The sequence below is a fragment of the Melozone crissalis genome, unplaced genomic scaffold, assembly GCF_028551555.1.
Source record: "Melozone crissalis strain CALT ecotype California unplaced genomic scaffold, PUWL_Pcris_2 ptg000034l_1, whole genome shotgun sequence".
NCBI lineage: Eukaryota > Metazoa > Chordata > Aves > Passeriformes > Passerellidae > Melozone > Melozone crissalis.
In genome coordinates, this window is record NW_026535812.1 from 24,610,909 (window position 1) to 24,628,732 (window position 17,824).

General features: G+C 49.0%; 1 protein-coding gene across 3 annotated transcripts; it reads right to left on the bottom strand.

The window, feature by feature from the left end:
* Nucleotides 1–4,019: 4,019 nt before the first annotated feature.
* Nucleotides 4,020–15,977, bottom strand: MFSD1 (major facilitator superfamily domain containing 1). Of its 3 annotated transcripts, XM_054282924.1 has the most exons (17): nt 15,872–15,977; nt 15,723–15,775; nt 15,184–15,296; nt 14,769–14,811; nt 14,101–14,168; nt 13,643–13,751; nt 13,101–13,203; nt 12,319–12,417; nt 11,729–11,840; nt 11,210–11,266; nt 10,536–10,692; nt 9,164–9,261; nt 7,796–7,908; nt 7,366–7,413; nt 7,182–7,242; nt 5,508–5,622; nt 4,020–5,267 (listed from the first exon to the last, which is right to left on the bottom strand). In XM_054282924.1, exons 1-17 carry the CDS (start codon nt 15,888–15,890, stop codon nt 5,208–5,210), a joined length of 1,428 nt encoding a protein of 475 aa, XP_054138899.1. In that variant the 5' UTR covers nt 15,891–15,977; the 3' UTR covers nt 4,020–5,207. The 3 variants fall into 3 exon arrangements, with proteins under 3 accessions (XP_054138899.1, XP_054138900.1, XP_054138902.1); XM_054282925.1 differs by lacking the exons at nt 4,020–5,267; nt 5,508–5,622 and adding an exon at nt 5,711–6,411 and having other exon boundaries at nt 15,872–15,976; XM_054282927.1 differs by lacking the exons at nt 4,020–5,267; nt 5,508–5,622 and having other exon boundaries at nt 7,178–7,242; nt 15,872–15,976.
* Nucleotides 15,978–17,824: the final 1,847 nt, after the last annotated feature.

Genomic DNA, 17,824 nt, shown 5'->3' on the forward strand with positions numbered 1-17,824 from the left:
TGTCCCACAGCACAACTCCCTGGGATCCATTTCTTATTCAGGAATAAAAGAGCTGGGGAAGAGGTTGGTGATGGCAAAAGCAGCCCCAAAAGGGCAGCCCAGAGGGCACCAGGAGGTTTTGGGGTGTGAGATCCCATAACTGACCCTTCAGAGGGATGGGAGATCCCACAGAGCTGCAGCTGGGCCCAGGTTCAGCCCCAGCAGGGAAATGGGAATGTTGGGAATGATGCTGGGAGCAGGGGAGGCTGCCAGGAAAATAAACCAGAGGGAGCCCATTTATACCCAAGGCTGCCATTGATTCATCCCAGCCCAAAGAACTGGAATTGTGATTTCCCTCTGGATACCAGCCTGGCTCAGAGTAATCTGCACCCTCGGGAGCAGCAGATCCCTCCTGCAAGGCTCTCCTGGGGAAGAGCATTTCCCACTGAGGGTGGAAATCCAGCTTTGGTCCCAGCCAGGAAAACAAATGGAAGCACCTGAACCGCTGCCCCTGATTCCTGCAGAGCTCCTGATTCATTCCTGCAGCCCTGAAAATGCCCCTGAGCTCCTGATTCCTGGGAATGCCCCTGAGCTCCTGATTCCTGGGAATGCTCTGAGCTCCTGATTCATTCCTGCAGCCCCTCAAGGGGAGCCGCACTGGGCAATCTCTGCTGTGTCCATAAAAACCTCGGGCAGGGATCACAGCAGCAGCTCTGGAGGTGCTGCATGGAATCCAAGCTGGGTTTTCTACCTCAAAAGCACAGACCGATCCCCCAGAAAAGCTCCAGTTTGGGGATGTGAACCTTGCTGGCAGCGCTGGGCAGGGGGGATGTGCTCCTGAATCCCTTTGGTTCACCGGGAGGCCAATTGCTAACTGTGTCAGGCAGTGCTCCAGTGATGGATTCCAAAAGGATGTGCAGGGCAATCAGGCTCTGCTCCTGAGGGCACTAATTGGGTTAAGCTCATCAACAAACCCTGGAGAGCAGCAGCCTGGCAAAGGGAGAGCAGGAAGGGCAGGAAAGGGGAAGGGAAAAAAATTATTCCGTGCAAAGGGGAGAATGTGAGTCTGTGGATGGTGCCCTTCATGTGACACCCTTAAAGTGATCAGTGGGAACAGAAATGGCACAAAAAGGGATGGGTGGGGCACTATGGGAGTGCCAGAATGCTGGAATGGTTTGGAGGGACCTCAAAGCCCATCCAGGGCCATGGCAGGGACCCTCCACTGTCCCAGTGTCCAACCTGGCCTGGGCACTGCCAGGGGACAGGGGAATCCTTGGGGAATCCCATCCCAGCCCTGCCAGGGAGGATTCCTGCCCAGCATCCACCCAGCCCAGCCCCTGGCACTGCTCCAAGCCAATTCCAGGACACTCCGGGCCAGGAGGGGCTCCCTGCACCCAAATATCCCAAACAATTCCAGGCCAGGAGGAGCTCCCTGTGCCCAAATATCCCAAACAATTCCAGGCCAGGAGGAGCTCCCTGTGCCCAAATATCCCAAACAATTCCAGGCCAGGAGGGGCTCCCTGTGCCCAAATATCCCAAACAATTCCAGGACAGGAGGAGCTCCCTGTGCCCCAAATATCCCAAACAATTCCCAAACAATTCCAGGCCAGGAGGAGTTCCCTGTGCCCAAATATCCCAAACAATTCCAGGACATAAGGAGTTCCCTCTGCAGCCTCCCTGTGCCCCGAATATCCCAAACAATTCCATGGCCTGCCCCAGCAGCCACCTCTGCTCTCACTCCCCATTTAGAGCCATTCCAAAAGGAAAGGGCTGGATTGGCTTCCCCTGCAGCAGAACAAAGCCCAGAATTCCAAACTCCAGCAGCACCAGTGAGAGATTTTCCCTGGGTTCAGCTCTGAAATAACACTGGCATTACAGCCAGCCCATCATCTGTCACTGAATTCGTGTCAGAGTCCCAGGCAGGGAAATCCATGCATGGAAATGAGGAGCTGCTGCATTTCCATGGAGCCTGGAGTGCCACCTGTCCCCTCCAGCTCTCCCTGTGTCCATCCCTCATTCCTGACACCTGTCCTGAGCTGGGATGGTGGACAAAAGTCTCACCTCCACTCTCACTGCAAACGGCTTGCAGGGATTTCTTTAATCTAAATCCTGGGAAATTTGCTTTAGGCAGCTCTTCTAAGCAATGCATTTTCTGGTAGATGGGAAGTCAAGGTTTGCTCTGGATTTCATCTTCATGGGGGTCTGGAACGCAGGGTGGGCAATGAGGGACACCCAAAAACCTCCTCTGGCCCAACAAATCCAAGCTGATTTGTTGCTACTGCTACACTGTAAAATAAACCCCAAAATCCATACACAAAAATATCAAGTAATATTATAAATCCATGTGATGCTTACCTGCAGACATTCTGGAATAAAGTTGGGTTTTTAACGAAATCCTGGAGTCTGGAGTTGAAGGAAATTCCCATCAGGATTGAGGGGACAGCTGAGATGTCCCTCTGGGTTTGCCCCAGCCCCAAATGAGCATTTCCCCCCAGCTGCCAGGAGGCTGCTCCATCCCTGACCTTTATTTGACAGATTATATCAAATATAGATGATTATCATATATTCCATCCCATTCCAGCTGCCAGCAGGGGCGTGGGGTGTGCCAGCTCCACCAGGGCTCAATCCCTGCCCTTCCCAGCTGCGCCCACACACACAGAGCTTTATAAACTCGTTAACAACTCCATTAATTAAGGGCTAACATTGATTGGGATCACTTGAGGAGCAGCCCCGTGTTCACAGAGCCACAGCTGCAAAATCCAGACCCCAGGAGGAGCAGCTTGGGCTGGGGGGACAGAGCAGGAATTTTTTCCCTGCTGTTCCCTGCAGGCCCCACCTTTGGCTTGGAGAACAGAGAAGTTCCAGCCCCAAATCCCAAAGAAATGAGGAAGTTTCCTTCCAAAGGTCAGGCCCAGCTGGATCAGGCAAAGCTCATCCACCAGAAGCTCCCCAAGCCCACTCAGGAACAGGAGGAGTAACCACAGAATCCCGGGAGCCCTGAGCTGGAAAAGCCCTCCCAGAGCATGGAGTGCAAGCTGTGCCTGATCCCCAGGAGCTCTGGGGACACCCCCAGGGATGGGTGTCCAACCCTCCCTGCCGAGCCCTGAGCTCCCTCTCCATGGGGAAATTCCTGCTGGTGTCCACCTGAACTTCCCTGGCAAAACCCAGCAGGGAACACCAAGATTCACCCACCTGGAGATAAACTCAGTCCAAGAGAGGTGAGGGATTGAGGGGCTTTTCCCAAAGGCTGGACTCTATCCCATGGAATCCCAGACTGGTTTGGGCTGGAAGGATCCTAAACCCACGCAGCCATGGGCAGGGACCCCTTGCACCACCTCAGGGAGCTCCAAGCCCTGTCCAGGGGCAGGACCGAGCCGTGCCAGGACCGGGCCGTGCCAATCAGGCACAGAACAAACCCAGCCCCAGCCCGGAAGGTTTGGATCCCAATTTCCCCATTCCCGACATCCCGAGGCAGCGCGGGCCGGTGCTGACCTCTAGTGAGGGATGCCTGGAAAAGGGAGAATTCCTGGGATAAACCTCCCGTCCCACCGTGCCCCATCCCTGCCCCTCCTGCCAAAGGCTCCTCGGGCACCGGCACAGAGCAGGTTCTGAGAAAATGGCACAAGAAATCCCCGGTTTTGAGATATTTTCAATAAATGTGTCCCCATGAGGATCAAAGCCCTTTCCACTGCAGCTCACAGGGGAATTTGTCCCCCAGGACAGGGACAGGACCCTGAAGGGTGCAGAGAATTCAGCAGTGAAACTCAAACAGGAACTGCAGGGTTGGAAATGCAGCCTGGAGGAACAGCAGAGCAGCTCCTCCTCCCACCAGAACGTGTCAGAGTTCAAGAGAAGCAGGAGAGCAAAATTCAATTTAATTCTCTGCCTCCCAGCAGTGGGGGCAGCTTTGCCTTTGGATCCTCCAAGAGAAACTTGCCACAAACTCTCCACCCTTCTCAGGGAATAAAATATCCCAACAACCCCCAAAGGCAGCAACAGAACCCCCAACAAGCAAAAACCACAGGGGCCAGTGTCCAGTGGAAGGTTTTATTTAAAAACACCCAAAATTCACAATTCTGCAGGGAAACCAGCCAGCCAAGCCTCAGGGCTGGCTCTGAGGAGCCAGCAAGCACCAGTAAAACCAGCACAGCTCAGGGCAGGGAGCCCCAAGCTGCTGCTCTGCTTTTGTCCTTCAGAATCCACAACTTTCACCCAAAAGGTCCTTCAGGAAAATGAGAGTTTTCCAGGGACATCAAAGAAATCTCCACTGAAAAGTCTGTTTTAAAACCAACTTTAAGACTGTGAGCTCTGCTTAAATTAAAAAGATTAAATTAAGAATATTCTACATCAAATGCAGCATTTTTATCCTAACAGACTCCTCCATCTGCAGCCAAACACAGGCAAAGGCTCCTGAGCTTTTTGTGGCACACAGAATTCCCTGGAGCCATCCCAGGAACATTCCCCATTCCTGGGGCTCCACAAACCTCCTGTACAGTAAGATCTGCTCTCTTCTCAGGGGTAATTGATCCAATTACCTCGAGGAGTAATTAAACCAAAGCAAAGTGCACTCTGCAGGAGCTCTGGGAACTGAATGAAATTAAATTCCCACTGAAACGATGGGAAAATGACAACTTCCAGCATGGAATTCAAGGCTTTTCCCTCTGGAAGCAAAACTCAGTTCTTGCTTTAACTCTTTTTATAGTTTTTAGTCATTAACTCTTAAAAAGAAATCAGTTTTCACATTATTCAGGCTTGGAGAGGTTATTGCTGTTCCTGCCCTGGGACAAGTTCCAAGGTGAACACTTTTTGTCCTTCTGGAATTGGGGATTCCTCTGCAATACTCACTTGGGAGCTCTTCCTCACCTTCTTCTCTCAGAAAAACAAATCAGAGCAATGAAGGGGTCCAAGAGAGGCTGGGAATCCCCACCTCCATCCAGGCTCACCCCAATTCAGTGATTGAATTTTCCCATTTCACAGCCAGAGATCAAATCCTGGCCCTGGCCCAGCTACTCACGGAGTACGTGGGACAGGAGGCTGGAGCAGCTACTCAGAGGTTCCAGCAGAGCCACAGTTCCCACCAGCATCTCTGCACTGCCCAGGCAGGAGGAGTTTGAGGCAATATTTCAAATCTAGGATCTAGGCTGGCAGCAAAGCTCGGAGCATCTGCTGGTGCTGGGCTCTGTGGCCCAGGAAATTCAGATATTCCTGCTTCTCCGAGGGCCAAGCTGCTATTTCAGCACACTTCTGTGGGCCAGGGTTGAGAAACAGGAGGAGTAATGAGCTGGGAGCTGCAAAAAAATAAAATTAAGACATTCCTCAGCTTCTGAGGTGGGCCAGCCTTTGATCCCTTTCCTTCATTCCATTTTTAATTATTGGGAGATTTCCTTCTGAGACCAAATCCCAGGAATTTCGCTCAGAGGTGCAGCTGCTGGCTGTTATAACCAGCCAAATTCTTTAAATAAATTTATCTTTAAATAAACCCTGATGATTCTGGTTTTGGATTGTCTGTGACCCCCTGTTAGTGATACCTGAGCTCCAAGCCTGGACAGGTATTTATTCCTTAAACTAAAGGCATCAGCTTTTGGCAGCAATTTTGCCAAATCATCTTCGTTCTGCCTTCTGAGCCTCTTGTGCTCTTCTGCTCTGCAAAAGAAAAGTGGCAGAAAGGTGTTTGCCCTGAGGGAAAACCTGCCCAGCAGGGAATTGTTGGAATATTATTTAATATTGTTATTTTAATAGCTAGGAAATGTTCTGGGGTATCAGGTGAATGAGCCTGAGATGTGCAGGGATCAATAATTCAGTGTAAATAAAGAGAGAGGCTGATTTCTGCAGGTTCCTTTTATTTCACTCCAAGATTTCAGTAGAAAGAGAAACCTTTTGGTTTTTCCCAGATTACAACGTGCTCAGGGAGTTCTGCAACATTTTTTCTATCTATTAAACAAACTTTCATCCTTAAAATAAACATTACAATACAAAGAGAATCCAGAAGGCAATAAAAGACTGCTCAGCAGTCTCAGAGTTCAGAAATCTACAAAAAAACAAAAGTCCCTTTGAGCATCTGTGGCTCTTTTTGCATTGTGTTGAAAGGACACAAGCCCAAAGCTGGAAATACATTTAAAAAGTGGATTTTGCATTTAGACAGTGACAGAAGCAGCAGCAGTGAGCTGTGGGAGCTCTGGGTGAGAACACAAAAATGCTTTTTGCTCAAAGCTCCACCTGTGAGCACAGGGGGTCTGAGCCTCCCTCCAGGTGCCTGTGGGCAGCAGAGCTCAGCCCAGCAGGAAAAGGAATTTTGGCATTGCTGAAACACAGCAGGGGCTGAGGCAGGGCTGGAACCCCAGGGCTGAGAGATCTTCCAGAGAGCTCCAGAGCAGCCCCAGCCCTGCTGCTGGAGCTCCCACCTGCCAGGGCTTTGCTACTCAACTTTCCTTTCTGAAAGAAACGGGGGACAACAATTACTGCAAACCCTGGCCTGGGGGACCAGAACCCACAGAATCCCTGAATTGTTACATAGGGGTGACAAACACTGAGATGGGGCAGCCCAGACCCCACAGAATCCCTGAATTGTTACACAAGGGTGACACACACTGAGATGGGGCAGCCCAAACCCCACAGAATCCTCGGATTGTTACACAAGGGTGAAAACACTGGGCTGGCACATCCCAAACCCCACAGAATCCCTGGGATTGTTACACAAGGGTGACAAACACTGAGATGGGGCAGCCCAAACCCCACAAAATCCCTGGAATTGTTACAAAAGGGTGACAAGCCCTGAGATGGGACATCCCAAACCCCACAGAACCCCTGGAATTGTTACACAGGAGTGACAAACACTGAGATGGGACAGCCCAGACCCCACAGAATCCCTGGAATCATTGAATTGTTACACAGGGGTGACAAACACTGAGATGGGACAGCCCAGACCCCATCAGTGCTGTGATTTAGGCTCAAACCACCACATTTTGTATCACATTTCAGTTGTGAGGCCACTGAAATAAAGGAAAGCAAAGAGGAACAGGGCCAGGAAAGGACACCTGGATAATGCTGCCTCAAATATTGACTCACAGGAGGCAGGATATGAAATCCTGAAACAGACTAAAGAAAATAAATCCACCAGAAATCAGACTGCAGAAATGATCTCCTTAATCCCTCCAGGACAAACCCTTCCCAAGGCCAGTGACATTTGCTGGCTCTGTACTTACTCAGAAGCAGCTGCCTTTTGCAGTTTCGCCCTTTTCTTTGCAGACCAGTTGAGATCCCCACCTGTAAGAGCAGCAATGGGCACTGAGACCTTTAAAACTGCCCCAGGAGCTCTCAGGGCACTGGGAAAGCAGAAGAATGGTTTCACAGAGGTACAAACTGAGTAAAGAACAGCTGCAGACTCACCTGTGAGGTGATTCACAAAGTACAGCATGACCACAGCTAGCAGTGACACTGCAAAGGCAAAGGGACAGCTTTAGCTGACAATAAATGAACAGGTTTAACCCAAGATCTTCATGGTGGCTCTGACTCTGAGGAGTTTCTGCTTTTGTAAATCTCCCTGTGCTCACAGCACATGGTAATTCAGAAAGGATTTTAATTTTAAACTTATAATTTACACTTTAAAAGGATTATTTGTCCACTTTCACTCCATTTTTTAAACACTGAAACTCTCCACGCTTCAAGGAAGCCCCAAGCGCTTCACTGGCTGTGAGCTCATCCCAACACTGCCCCAGCTGGCACCTCTAGAACAGGAATGGTTTCTGTTTTCCAGGGAAATGAACCAAAGAGCCCCTTGAAGCTCCCTGAGCCCCCTCCCAGCGCGTTCCACACTCACAGCAAACACAGGCACTGAAGAAGACCTCCAGGAACAGGTACCCCCTGGTGTCCAGGATCATGCCAGCTGCTATGGCAATCACTGCCAGGCCCAGGTTCTGGATGGACTGCATGCTGGGACAGAGCAGAACAGCAGGGATTGCTTTTCTCAGCAAAATGGATTTTCATTTGCTCAGTGGCACTGAGCCCATGGGAGCTGCACAGCCCCCATTTGCTGGGACATGGGGAAGCTCCTGTGCCTCCCCAGCCCCAGGCTCTGTCCCAAACCCCATCCCAGAGCAGCCAGGAACCCCTGGAACAGCCTGGAGGGGCTGGAACCAGGAGTGGGTTGGATCTGCTGAGATCCAGTGGTTCCAGAGTGCCAGGGACCAGGGGGTGGTGTGGGATGGAAGGACCTGAAAGCTCCCCCAGTGCCATGGGCAGGGACAGCTCCCACTGCCCCAGGGTCAGCCTGGCCTTGGGCACTGCCAGGGATCCAGGCTCTGGGAATCCCAGCCCAGCCCCTCCTCAGCCTCCCAGGGAGGAATTCCTTCCCAGTGTCCCATCTCAATCTCTCCTCCTTGAGGTTAAACCATTCCCCTTTGTCCTGGCACTGCAGCTCCTGGTCCAAGGTCCCTCCCCAGCTCTCCTGCAGGTTCCTTTCCCTGGAATTCCCAGTTCCCAAATCCCACCCATCCCTGCCCTCTGGCGGTGGGAGCCATTCCCTGGGTCCTGTCCCCAGTCCCTCCCCAGCTCTCCTGCAGGCTCCTTTCCCTGGAATTCCCAATTCCCAATCTCCCATCCATCCCTGCCCTGTCCCTTGTCCCTCCATCCCTTGTCCCCAGTCCCTCTCCTGCAGGCTTCCTTCACTGGAATCCCCAATTCCCAATCTCCCATCCATCCCTGCCCTGTGTCCTGTCCCTCCATCCCTTGTCCCCAGTCCCTCTCCTGCAGGCTCCTTTCCCTGGAATCCCCAATTCCCAATCTCCCATCCATCCCTGCCCTGTGTCCTGTCCCTCCATCCCTTGTCCCCAGTCCCTCCCCAGCTCTCCTGCAGGCTCCCTCCACTGGAATTCCCAATTCCCAATCTCCCATCCGTGTCCCTGTGTCCTGTCCCTCCATCCCTTGTCCCCAGTCCCTCCCCAGCTCTCCTGCAGGCTCCTTTCCCTGGAATTCCCAATTCCCAATCTCCCATCCATCCCTGCCCTGTCCCCTGTCCCTCCATCCCTTGTCCCCAGTCCCTCCCCAGCTCTCCTGCAGGCTCCTTTCCCTGGAATCCCCAATTCCCCATCTCCCACCATCCCTGTGCCCTGCCCCAGCCCCTCCCCAGGTGACCCCACAGCCTCTCCTGCCCTGCAGGGTGCTCAATCCCAGGCCATGCCATACTCACAATCCATAGGCAGTTCCCAGCTGGTGCTCGGGGACCACAAAGGCCACCATGGGCCACAGGGCACAGGCCAGCAGGGAATAGGCCACGCCCAGCAGGCACTGGGGACACAGGGACACGGGGACAGGTCACAGCAGGGCCCCCACAAACCCACACGTCCCCTCCCTTCCTCCCACAAGGAGCTCAAGAAACGCTCTGTGCAGTAAAATTGTAAATAAATATCCACACCTGGAGCTTCTTCCAGGAATGAGCCCTAAAATTAACTCTGTTAATTTAAATTAATGAATGAATGAGCACCCAGAGCTGCACCTCACTGGAAAAATGCTTGAAAAGCAAAGTTTTTAATCCCTGCCCCAGTGGTGAGCACCATCATCCTCAGCTCCAAACAAACATGTCAGGAAATCTGCCCTCAATAATGCAGATTCTTACTGAGGTTCCAACCAGCACATCACAGGCAGTTTGAGTAACAGTAATAAGCTTCAGAAATAAAATAAAAGAACAGTTTTTAGGAGAAAAGTGAGCAGTTTGGATAATAGTAATAAATTTCAGAAATAAATTAAAATAACAGTTTCTAGGAGAAAAGTGAGCAGTTTGAGTAATAGTAATAACCTTCAGAAATAAACTAAAAGAACAATTCTTAGGAGAAAAGTGTGCACCTGGCACAGGAATTTAGTAACACAGTGAGGAACCTTTTCCACCTCACAATATATACAATAATTCAGTGCCAACCCCATTGCTTATTTTATATTTATGAAAAAAATAGTTGATATTTTATTTCTATTTAGGTCTAAATCCCAGAAATAAATATTTGCTATTCTATATCAATTTAGGTTTAAATCCCAGAAATAAATATTTGATTTTTTTTTTCTATTTAAGGCTAAATCCCATTATAAATATTTGGTATTTTACTTCCATTTAGGGCTGAATTCCAGAAATAAATATTTGATATATTATTTCTATTTAGGGCTAAATCCCAGAATTCAATATTTAATATTTTATTTCCATTTAGGACTGAGTTACCATGGCTATGCAGGGGTTCCAGAAGGTGAAGGCCAGCATGATGTGTGAGAAATAAATATTTGCTATTCTATATCTATTTACGTGTAAAACCCAGAAATAAATATTTGATATTTTTTTTTCTATTTAAGGCTAAATCCCATTATAAATATTTGGTATTTTATTTCCATTTAGGGCTGAATCCCAGAAATAAATACTTGCTATTTTATTTCTATTTAGGTTTAAATCCCAGAAATTAATATTTGATATTTATATCTATTTAGGTCTAAATCCCAGAATAAATATTTGCTATTTTATTTCTATTTAGGGCTAAATCCCATGATAAATATTTGGTATTTTCTGTTTAGTTCTGAGTTACCATGGCTATCCAGGGGTTCCAGAAGGTGAAGGCCAGCATGATGTGTGAGGCCAGCGTGGTGACCACGGCACACAGCACCCAGATGATGTTCTTGCCAACTTTATCCACCAGCAGGCCAAACACTGGGGACATGGGGGCTGAGATGATGTACACGATGCTGCAGGAGAGGGAAACTCAGCACTTAACACCCCCAGGGCCCTTTGTTCATTCCAAAGCCAGGAGAAAAAAACACCCCCCAAAAAATCCCAGTAATTTCAAATTCCCAAAGGGTCTGAGAACATGAAGTTCTCAGCATCCAACAGTGACAGACTCAGGGCCCAGCCAGTGTTTCCTTGTGGGGTTTTACTGCTTTGGGCTTTGGCCATGTCACAAATTCACCCTCAAACTGCCCAAACTGAGTTCCTTTAGTGCTGTTATTAAACTGCTTTTATCACTCAGAAAAGAAGCACTCAATACTAAAATAAAACCCTCCAGAGCTTTTTCTTTCCAGTGTGAACATGTGTTTTTAATAAAAACCACATCCACATTTCCCACTTATTCCTTGGGTTGTGTGAAATTATTTCTCCACTTAAATGCAGCTCAGAGGAGATCCCAAATCTCTTCCCACCAGCCCAGAGTCCAAAAATCCACCCTAAACCCTGGCAGTGGTCCTTATTAAATCAAGCACAATGTACCTGTTGATTGCACTGGCTTCTTGAGGGGAAAATCGGAATTTTTCAATAAAGAAAACCCTGAGGGAAGGAAAAAATTATTTAGGAAAATGCAGACTTGAAGGATGTGAAATCAAAATTAAGTTAGATAAAGACAGGGGAATCTCATGTACAAAAATATTAAATTGAGCTTTGACATAAATATCCCAGATTTTAATCTATAATTAATTTAGGAGCTTGCTGTCAAACTCCACAGATTTTAATTTAAGGATCATTCAAATTATATTTTGGGGAACACATGAAAAGTCCATAACCAACATTTAACCCAAATAATGAAGTACTGGATTGTAAATATGGAAGGAATCCTACAGGACCCCAAATTCCACCCCATATTTTAAACCTGCATCCAGTTTTCATCAGGAAATCAAACATTCCTCATGCCCCTGAGTTCATAATTCCCAAAGAATGTGAAGTTTTTAAGCATTTTGGCTACAAGCCTGGCCAAATTCCCAGGGAATGGCTGGAAAGGTGAGTGGCACTTACTTCCCCAGGCCAATGAAAGGGAACACTGCAGCGTAGTAACAGACACAGATGACAAAGATGAGCCACAAGGACAGGGAGAAATCCTTCACATCTGTCAGCTTGATCACCTCTCCTGCAGGGGGGAGACACAGCATGGCAGCAGTCAGGATGGACACAGCTGGGAGAACACCCAGTGATCCCAAACCCCTCCTGCACCACAGCCCTGGCTGCAGGTTAAAGGTCCCTTCCCTCCAAACCAGTCTGGGATTCCACTGGAGCTCAAGTTTAGTTTATTTTTCATTTCCCTGAGTTGTCCCACATGGAAAACCCAACCCAGCACACACTGACAGGAAGGAGCTCCGTGGTTCTGCACCCCTGCTAAAGGAAATCAAGGAAACACAGAACCAGTGGCACAAATTGGTGCAAACTTTTGGTTTTACAAATAAAGCAGCTGGCAGAGCATCTGCCCGCTGAGCTGGTGTTCAAAACTAGAACTCCATGTAAAAATGAGCTAAATTAGGATTAGAAATGAGCCAGAGTAAAGCAGCAGGCACTGAATGACCTGGAATGCAAACCTGGTGCAGGCTGGGAGGGTCAGCCCCAGCACTCACCTGTTTTCCCCTGCTCCTTACAAAGCAGCCTCTCTGCCCTCCTGTCCAGGTAAGCCAGGATCAGAGCACAGCTCAGTGAGAACACACAGGTGACCCCACCTGGGGAAGGCAACACCACATGGTCAGCTCACAACTCCAGCAGTGATTTGGGTTTGCAGCCCAATCAGAGCAGTTTTTGTTTGGTATTTATAAAATTGGACACGTCAGGTGCACCAAGTTTAGCACCAGCTCCAAGGCTCAAGAGTTCCACAGCTCAGAGGTTCAGGTGTAAAACAGAACCCTGACATGTGGCACAGACATGCACATGGATTTATTTTATTTCAATCATCACCATCACTCCCCCTCAGCTCCTCATCTGCCCCTGGCAGGAACAGAAACAAACCTGGCCTCATTCCCAACACCAAATCTCCATGCCCATGGCTCTGAGGGAAGGGAACACAGCCCAAAATTGTTCAAATTCCCTTTTACAATCAGATAACCACAGGCAAGCTTTGACACTCCTCAGAAAAGTTTCCAAGCCTGTCCTTTGCTCAGAGGATGTGAAATATTTCATCTGCACAAGACACAAACTTGAATTTGGCAACCCCAAAAATGCCACAGCATTTCAGAAGCTGCAATAACCTGAGAGAAAATGAGAATATGATACAAAAGGTGCTGGAATTGCTCCTCCTAAGCTCAAACAGAGTTGAGCTGCTTTTAAGGGGTCAATAATTGCTTTTAAGTGATTAATAAATGCTTTTCAGAGATTAATAAATCAGTAACACCCACAGAACATCACTGACCTATGAGCAGAGCCAGGCCGAGGGTGCTGGGACCAGCATAGCCCAGGAGATCCTGCACTCTGGAGTAGATCCATCCCATAATGTTCATGTTCACCGTGCTCCCCTAGGCACAACAGAGCCCCGTGAAGAGCCCAGCACCTCCCAGCCCCAGGGATTCACCAGGAGTGTTTATTATCAAAATGCCACCCAGGGGACAGCAGGGAAAAGCATCCAAGGGATTCCCTGCTGGGCTGGTAACAAATCCATCGTTGCAACAAGGATAAAACATCACCAACTGGAGTTTGTACAGGTCTGGAGGAGTTTTCACTGATGAGAAGTGCATAAATCCACGAGCTCATAAACTGAGCAGAATTTAACAGATTTGATCAAACAGGATTCCCAGCTGCCAGGAGCAGGGAAAATCCCCTTTTGTCCCCAGGGAGGATCCATGGCTGCCATCACTGGTGAACACCCCCAGCCCCAGCAGGGTTAACCTGCAGTGGTCAAACCCCCCAAAAGGAGCCCCAAAGGAGGACCCAGCCCTTGTGGCCATGCCCACTCACAATCCTGGCCATGCTGAGCTGCAATCCAAACACCAGGTTGAGCTCCTTGCCCTTGAACCAGCTGACAGCATAGGTGTTCTGAGCCACAGCCAGGGACTCGCCCCCAATCCTGCAAAAGCAAACACAGCACTGCAAAAAGGGCCTGGGGAGGGCAGGATCCAGGGAAACCCTGTGCACAGGCTGATGGTGCTGATCTGTGTACACAGAAACAAAATGGAAGTGCAGGGATTGCAGAACAATCCCAGAGGTTTTGATTCAGCAACTCCTGGGTTTGGTTTTCTAAGTTACACAATGGAAAGAACTGGAGATCCTGCACTCCCCAGCTCCAGAGGGCTCAGAATGCTCCAGGTTTGGCTCCAAGTGGCAGCACTTTTCCAGGAGAGCTTTCCAGGGTTGGTTTTTGTATTTTCCCAGATGGCCTTACCTCAAAGAGCACAAATGTGCCCTTCCAGACTCACCCAAATATGAACCTGCCCACTTCCATCAGCCAGAAGGTGTTGAACAGTGCTCCCAGAGCAAACACCACCTGCACAGCAGCAAAGGAAAATGGTGAGTGTGCATTCCAGGCATGGGACAAGGCAGAACTGGCTGAAAACAGGAACAAAAATGATTTTCCCCTCCCACATCCATTTCCTGCTCATTTTGGTTTTTGCTCCCTCTGCTGTTCAACATCTTCAGCCTGACCCACCTGGGACTGGGTCATCCCCAGCCAATTTCACATCCAACACACAAAAACCTGGATCCTTCCCACAATTTCAGCCACATCCCAAGGTGAAATGTGGATCCTTCCCACAATTCCAGCCACATCCCAAGGTGAAATGTGGATCCTTCCCACAATTCCAGCCACATCCCAAGGTGAAATGTGGATCCTTCCCACAATTCCAGCCACATTCCAAGGTGAAATGTGGATCCTTCCCACAATTCCAGCCACATCCCAAGGTGAAATGGGGATCCTTCCCACAATTCCAGCCACATCCCAAGGTGAAATGTGGATCCTTCCCACAATTTCAGCCACATCCCAAGGCTCCCCTTCCCACCAGAGCCCAGGTTTCTCCCATTCCAGCTCTCTAAAATGAAACCCAACCTGCAGGCCCAGCCCACGCTCTGCTCCCTCCCCTGCACTCACCTGCCCAGCACACACAAAGATGCTGAATATTACAGTGCCCAGCCTGCAAAGAGAATAAAATCACCTCATGCACAACCACAATCCTTTCTTTTCCTTACAAAACTCTATTTTAGACCTGCAGCAGGGAAACAAGGGGAGGTGGATGGGCAGTTAAAGGGTCTGTGTCATAAATTGTGCAGCTCAATGATTCCCATAAAGAACAGGTAGTACAAAGTGCTGGGTTTGAAACAAATTAATTTAAGTTATAAAGGAAAGGAGGCTTATCCATATTGTTAAAAAATCTTAAGTTGAGTGGGAAAAAATATTGAAGAGGTTGATTATAACCTTGAAAAGCTTTAGAATATAAAGTCCAAACCTCCCCTGCAGTTTTAGCCCAGGGTTCCCTGCACAGGAGAGGCACCAAGGCTGCACTCACCGGATCCCAAACACTCTGTCTATGAGGAAGCCCCCAAAGAAGCACAGCACCACGTTGGGCCACGAGTACCAGGCATAGAGTGCCATGAACTGGGCTGTGTTCACCTTCATGTCCTGCACAGCACAGGGGTAGGGGGAAAAAACGTTATTGCAGAGTAAGCATGCAGGAGGAGCCAAGCAGGAACAGCATTTCCTGTGATCCACACAATTCCTGATGGGCTGGGTGGAAAGGAATGATTTATAAAACCCAGGGACACCTTCCACAATCACGGGGTGCTCCAAATAGCCTTGGGCATTGCCAGGGATGTGGGGCAGCCACAGCTGCTCTGGGCACTGCCATGGATCCGGGGCAGCCACAGCTGCTCTGGGCACCCCGTGCCAGGGCCTGCCCACTCTCCCAGGGAACAATTCCTTCCCCAATCCCAAATCCCAGCTCCCATCTCCCTCTGCCCCAGAATCCCTTCCCCGCTGCCCCGTTAGCCCATGCCCACACAGAATCTCACTCTCCGTGTTTCTCAAAGCGCCCTGAGAGGGACTCACCCGCTGAACCTGGGTCTGCAGAGCGGCGGGGTTATCGTAGCAGAAGTAGCTGCCTGCGGGGAGAAGGGGACACCTCAGGGCTCGGTCCCGACCCTCACACCCCAACCCCCCTCCCACACCCACACGCAGCCCCCGGGCCCGTCCCGCACCGAATCCCAGGAAGCACATGAGGGCCAGGACGAGCAGGCGGTGCGGGAGGCGACGGGGGTCACAGGCGGCGGGCAGGGCGCGGGGCGGGCCGGGGGAGCCGCCGCCGCCATCGCCGCCCTCAGCGCCCAGCAGCGCCCGCTGCTCCTCCGCCATCGCGCCCGCTCACGTGAGCGCCCGCCACGTGACACCGCCCGCCACGTGACACTCACACCCCACGTGACCCCGTTGCCATGGCAGCGCCGGGCCGGGGCCTGCGAGGGAGGCCCAGGGAAAAGGGAACGTGAAACGTGAAATAAATATAAAAAATGGAAATGGAAACTGTGAAAAACGAAGTTCCGTTTTTTACGTTTAGTACACTTTTTAAACTTTTACGAGGCAAAATTTTAAAAGTTTACTAAATGTAATAAACGAGGTTCCGTTTTTTACATTTAGTAAGCTTCTTAAATTTTTAAGAGGTAAAATTTTAAAAGTTTACTAAAAAGCCAGTAGGAGACAGCAGTAAAGCAAAGGGTTAAAAACAGCCGGGTGCCTGGCCCTCAGCCAAGAGCACACCTGCTATTCTGCACACACCCTTTAGTTACCATTTCTGTTACATCAGCCTGCTACACAGCCACAGACCCCCCTGTCACCGTGAGATTTTATGAAAAATCCCTTCACCAGAATTTATTCTCCTGGGAAGCTGGGAAGCTTCAGCTTCTCCATGTTTTGCTCCTCTGGAATGTGATTTGGAGAACTGTTCATCCAGCATGTGAATTATTTTTAATTAATGGCAAATCACAGCCAGCTGTGTCTGATCTGTCACAGGTTTTTATTCTTCATTCTTGTTCTAGACTTCTGGCTCCTTTCTCTTTTTTAGTATATTCTTAATATAATATCATAAAATAATCGACCTTCTGCAAACCTGGAGTCAATTCTCATCTCTCACCTCATCCTGGGGATCCTCACAACATCCTCCTCATGCATAGTAAACTTTTCCCCAAACTCCTTTACATGTTCTTAATGAGGCACAACCACTTGTGATTTAAGCCAAAGGATTTATTTACCTTTCCAAGGTAATAATAATTTATTTACCTTTTTGAGGTGTAGAAAGCAAAGGGCTGAGTTTTACCTGAGATGCTGAAGAACACATTCACCTCCCAGCCACCCTGTCATGAATTTGGTAAGCAACCATGGAAGAAAGTCAAAACAACCTCTCCAAACATGCAGGTATCATGTTGTGAATCAGTGCAGACTCCTCTGGGACATAAATCACTTTATTTCACTTGGTACATGCCTGTTCAGAGACCTGCCAAAAGAGAAATGTGCTATTAAATGAATCATGTTCAACTGCTCCAAACTCCTTCAGATTCCTTGAAATCTGAGCATCTCAGTTTACCACAGTGGCTATGAAAAACATGGTCTGAAATTACAAGGCTTCCTTGGAAAAGCAGTTGTGCAACAAATTGGAGAGTTTCAGTGACAAACTCGAGGATTTCAGTGACAAACTCAAGGGGTTTTGTAAAAAATTAGAGAGTTTTAGTGACAAACTTAAGGAGTTTTGTAAAAAATTAGAGCGTTTTAGTGACAAACTCAAGGGTTTTTGTAAAAAACTCAAGGGTTTCTGTGACAAACTCGAGGATTCCAGTGACAAACTCGAGGGTTTTTGTAAAACCTTGAGGGTTCCAGTGACAGACCCCAAAGTTTCACTGCCACTTGAGGGAGCTCAAAGATAATTGTCCCTGCAGAGCCCCCTGGAGTTTCCTGATTCCAGGGAGACTATTTCTATCCACAGAACAAACAGATAACTTTGGGGAGCAAAGCTAAATCGAGCCTGGGGTTGTGTTTATCTCGTTGTGTGTAACATCAGGCTCTTTGTCAGAGAGTGAGAAATTACAGCCATGCATCCAGAATATTTAACAGGAGCAAAAGACAGTTTTCTATTTGTAAATTCCCAGTATTTGCCTTTCCCCCAT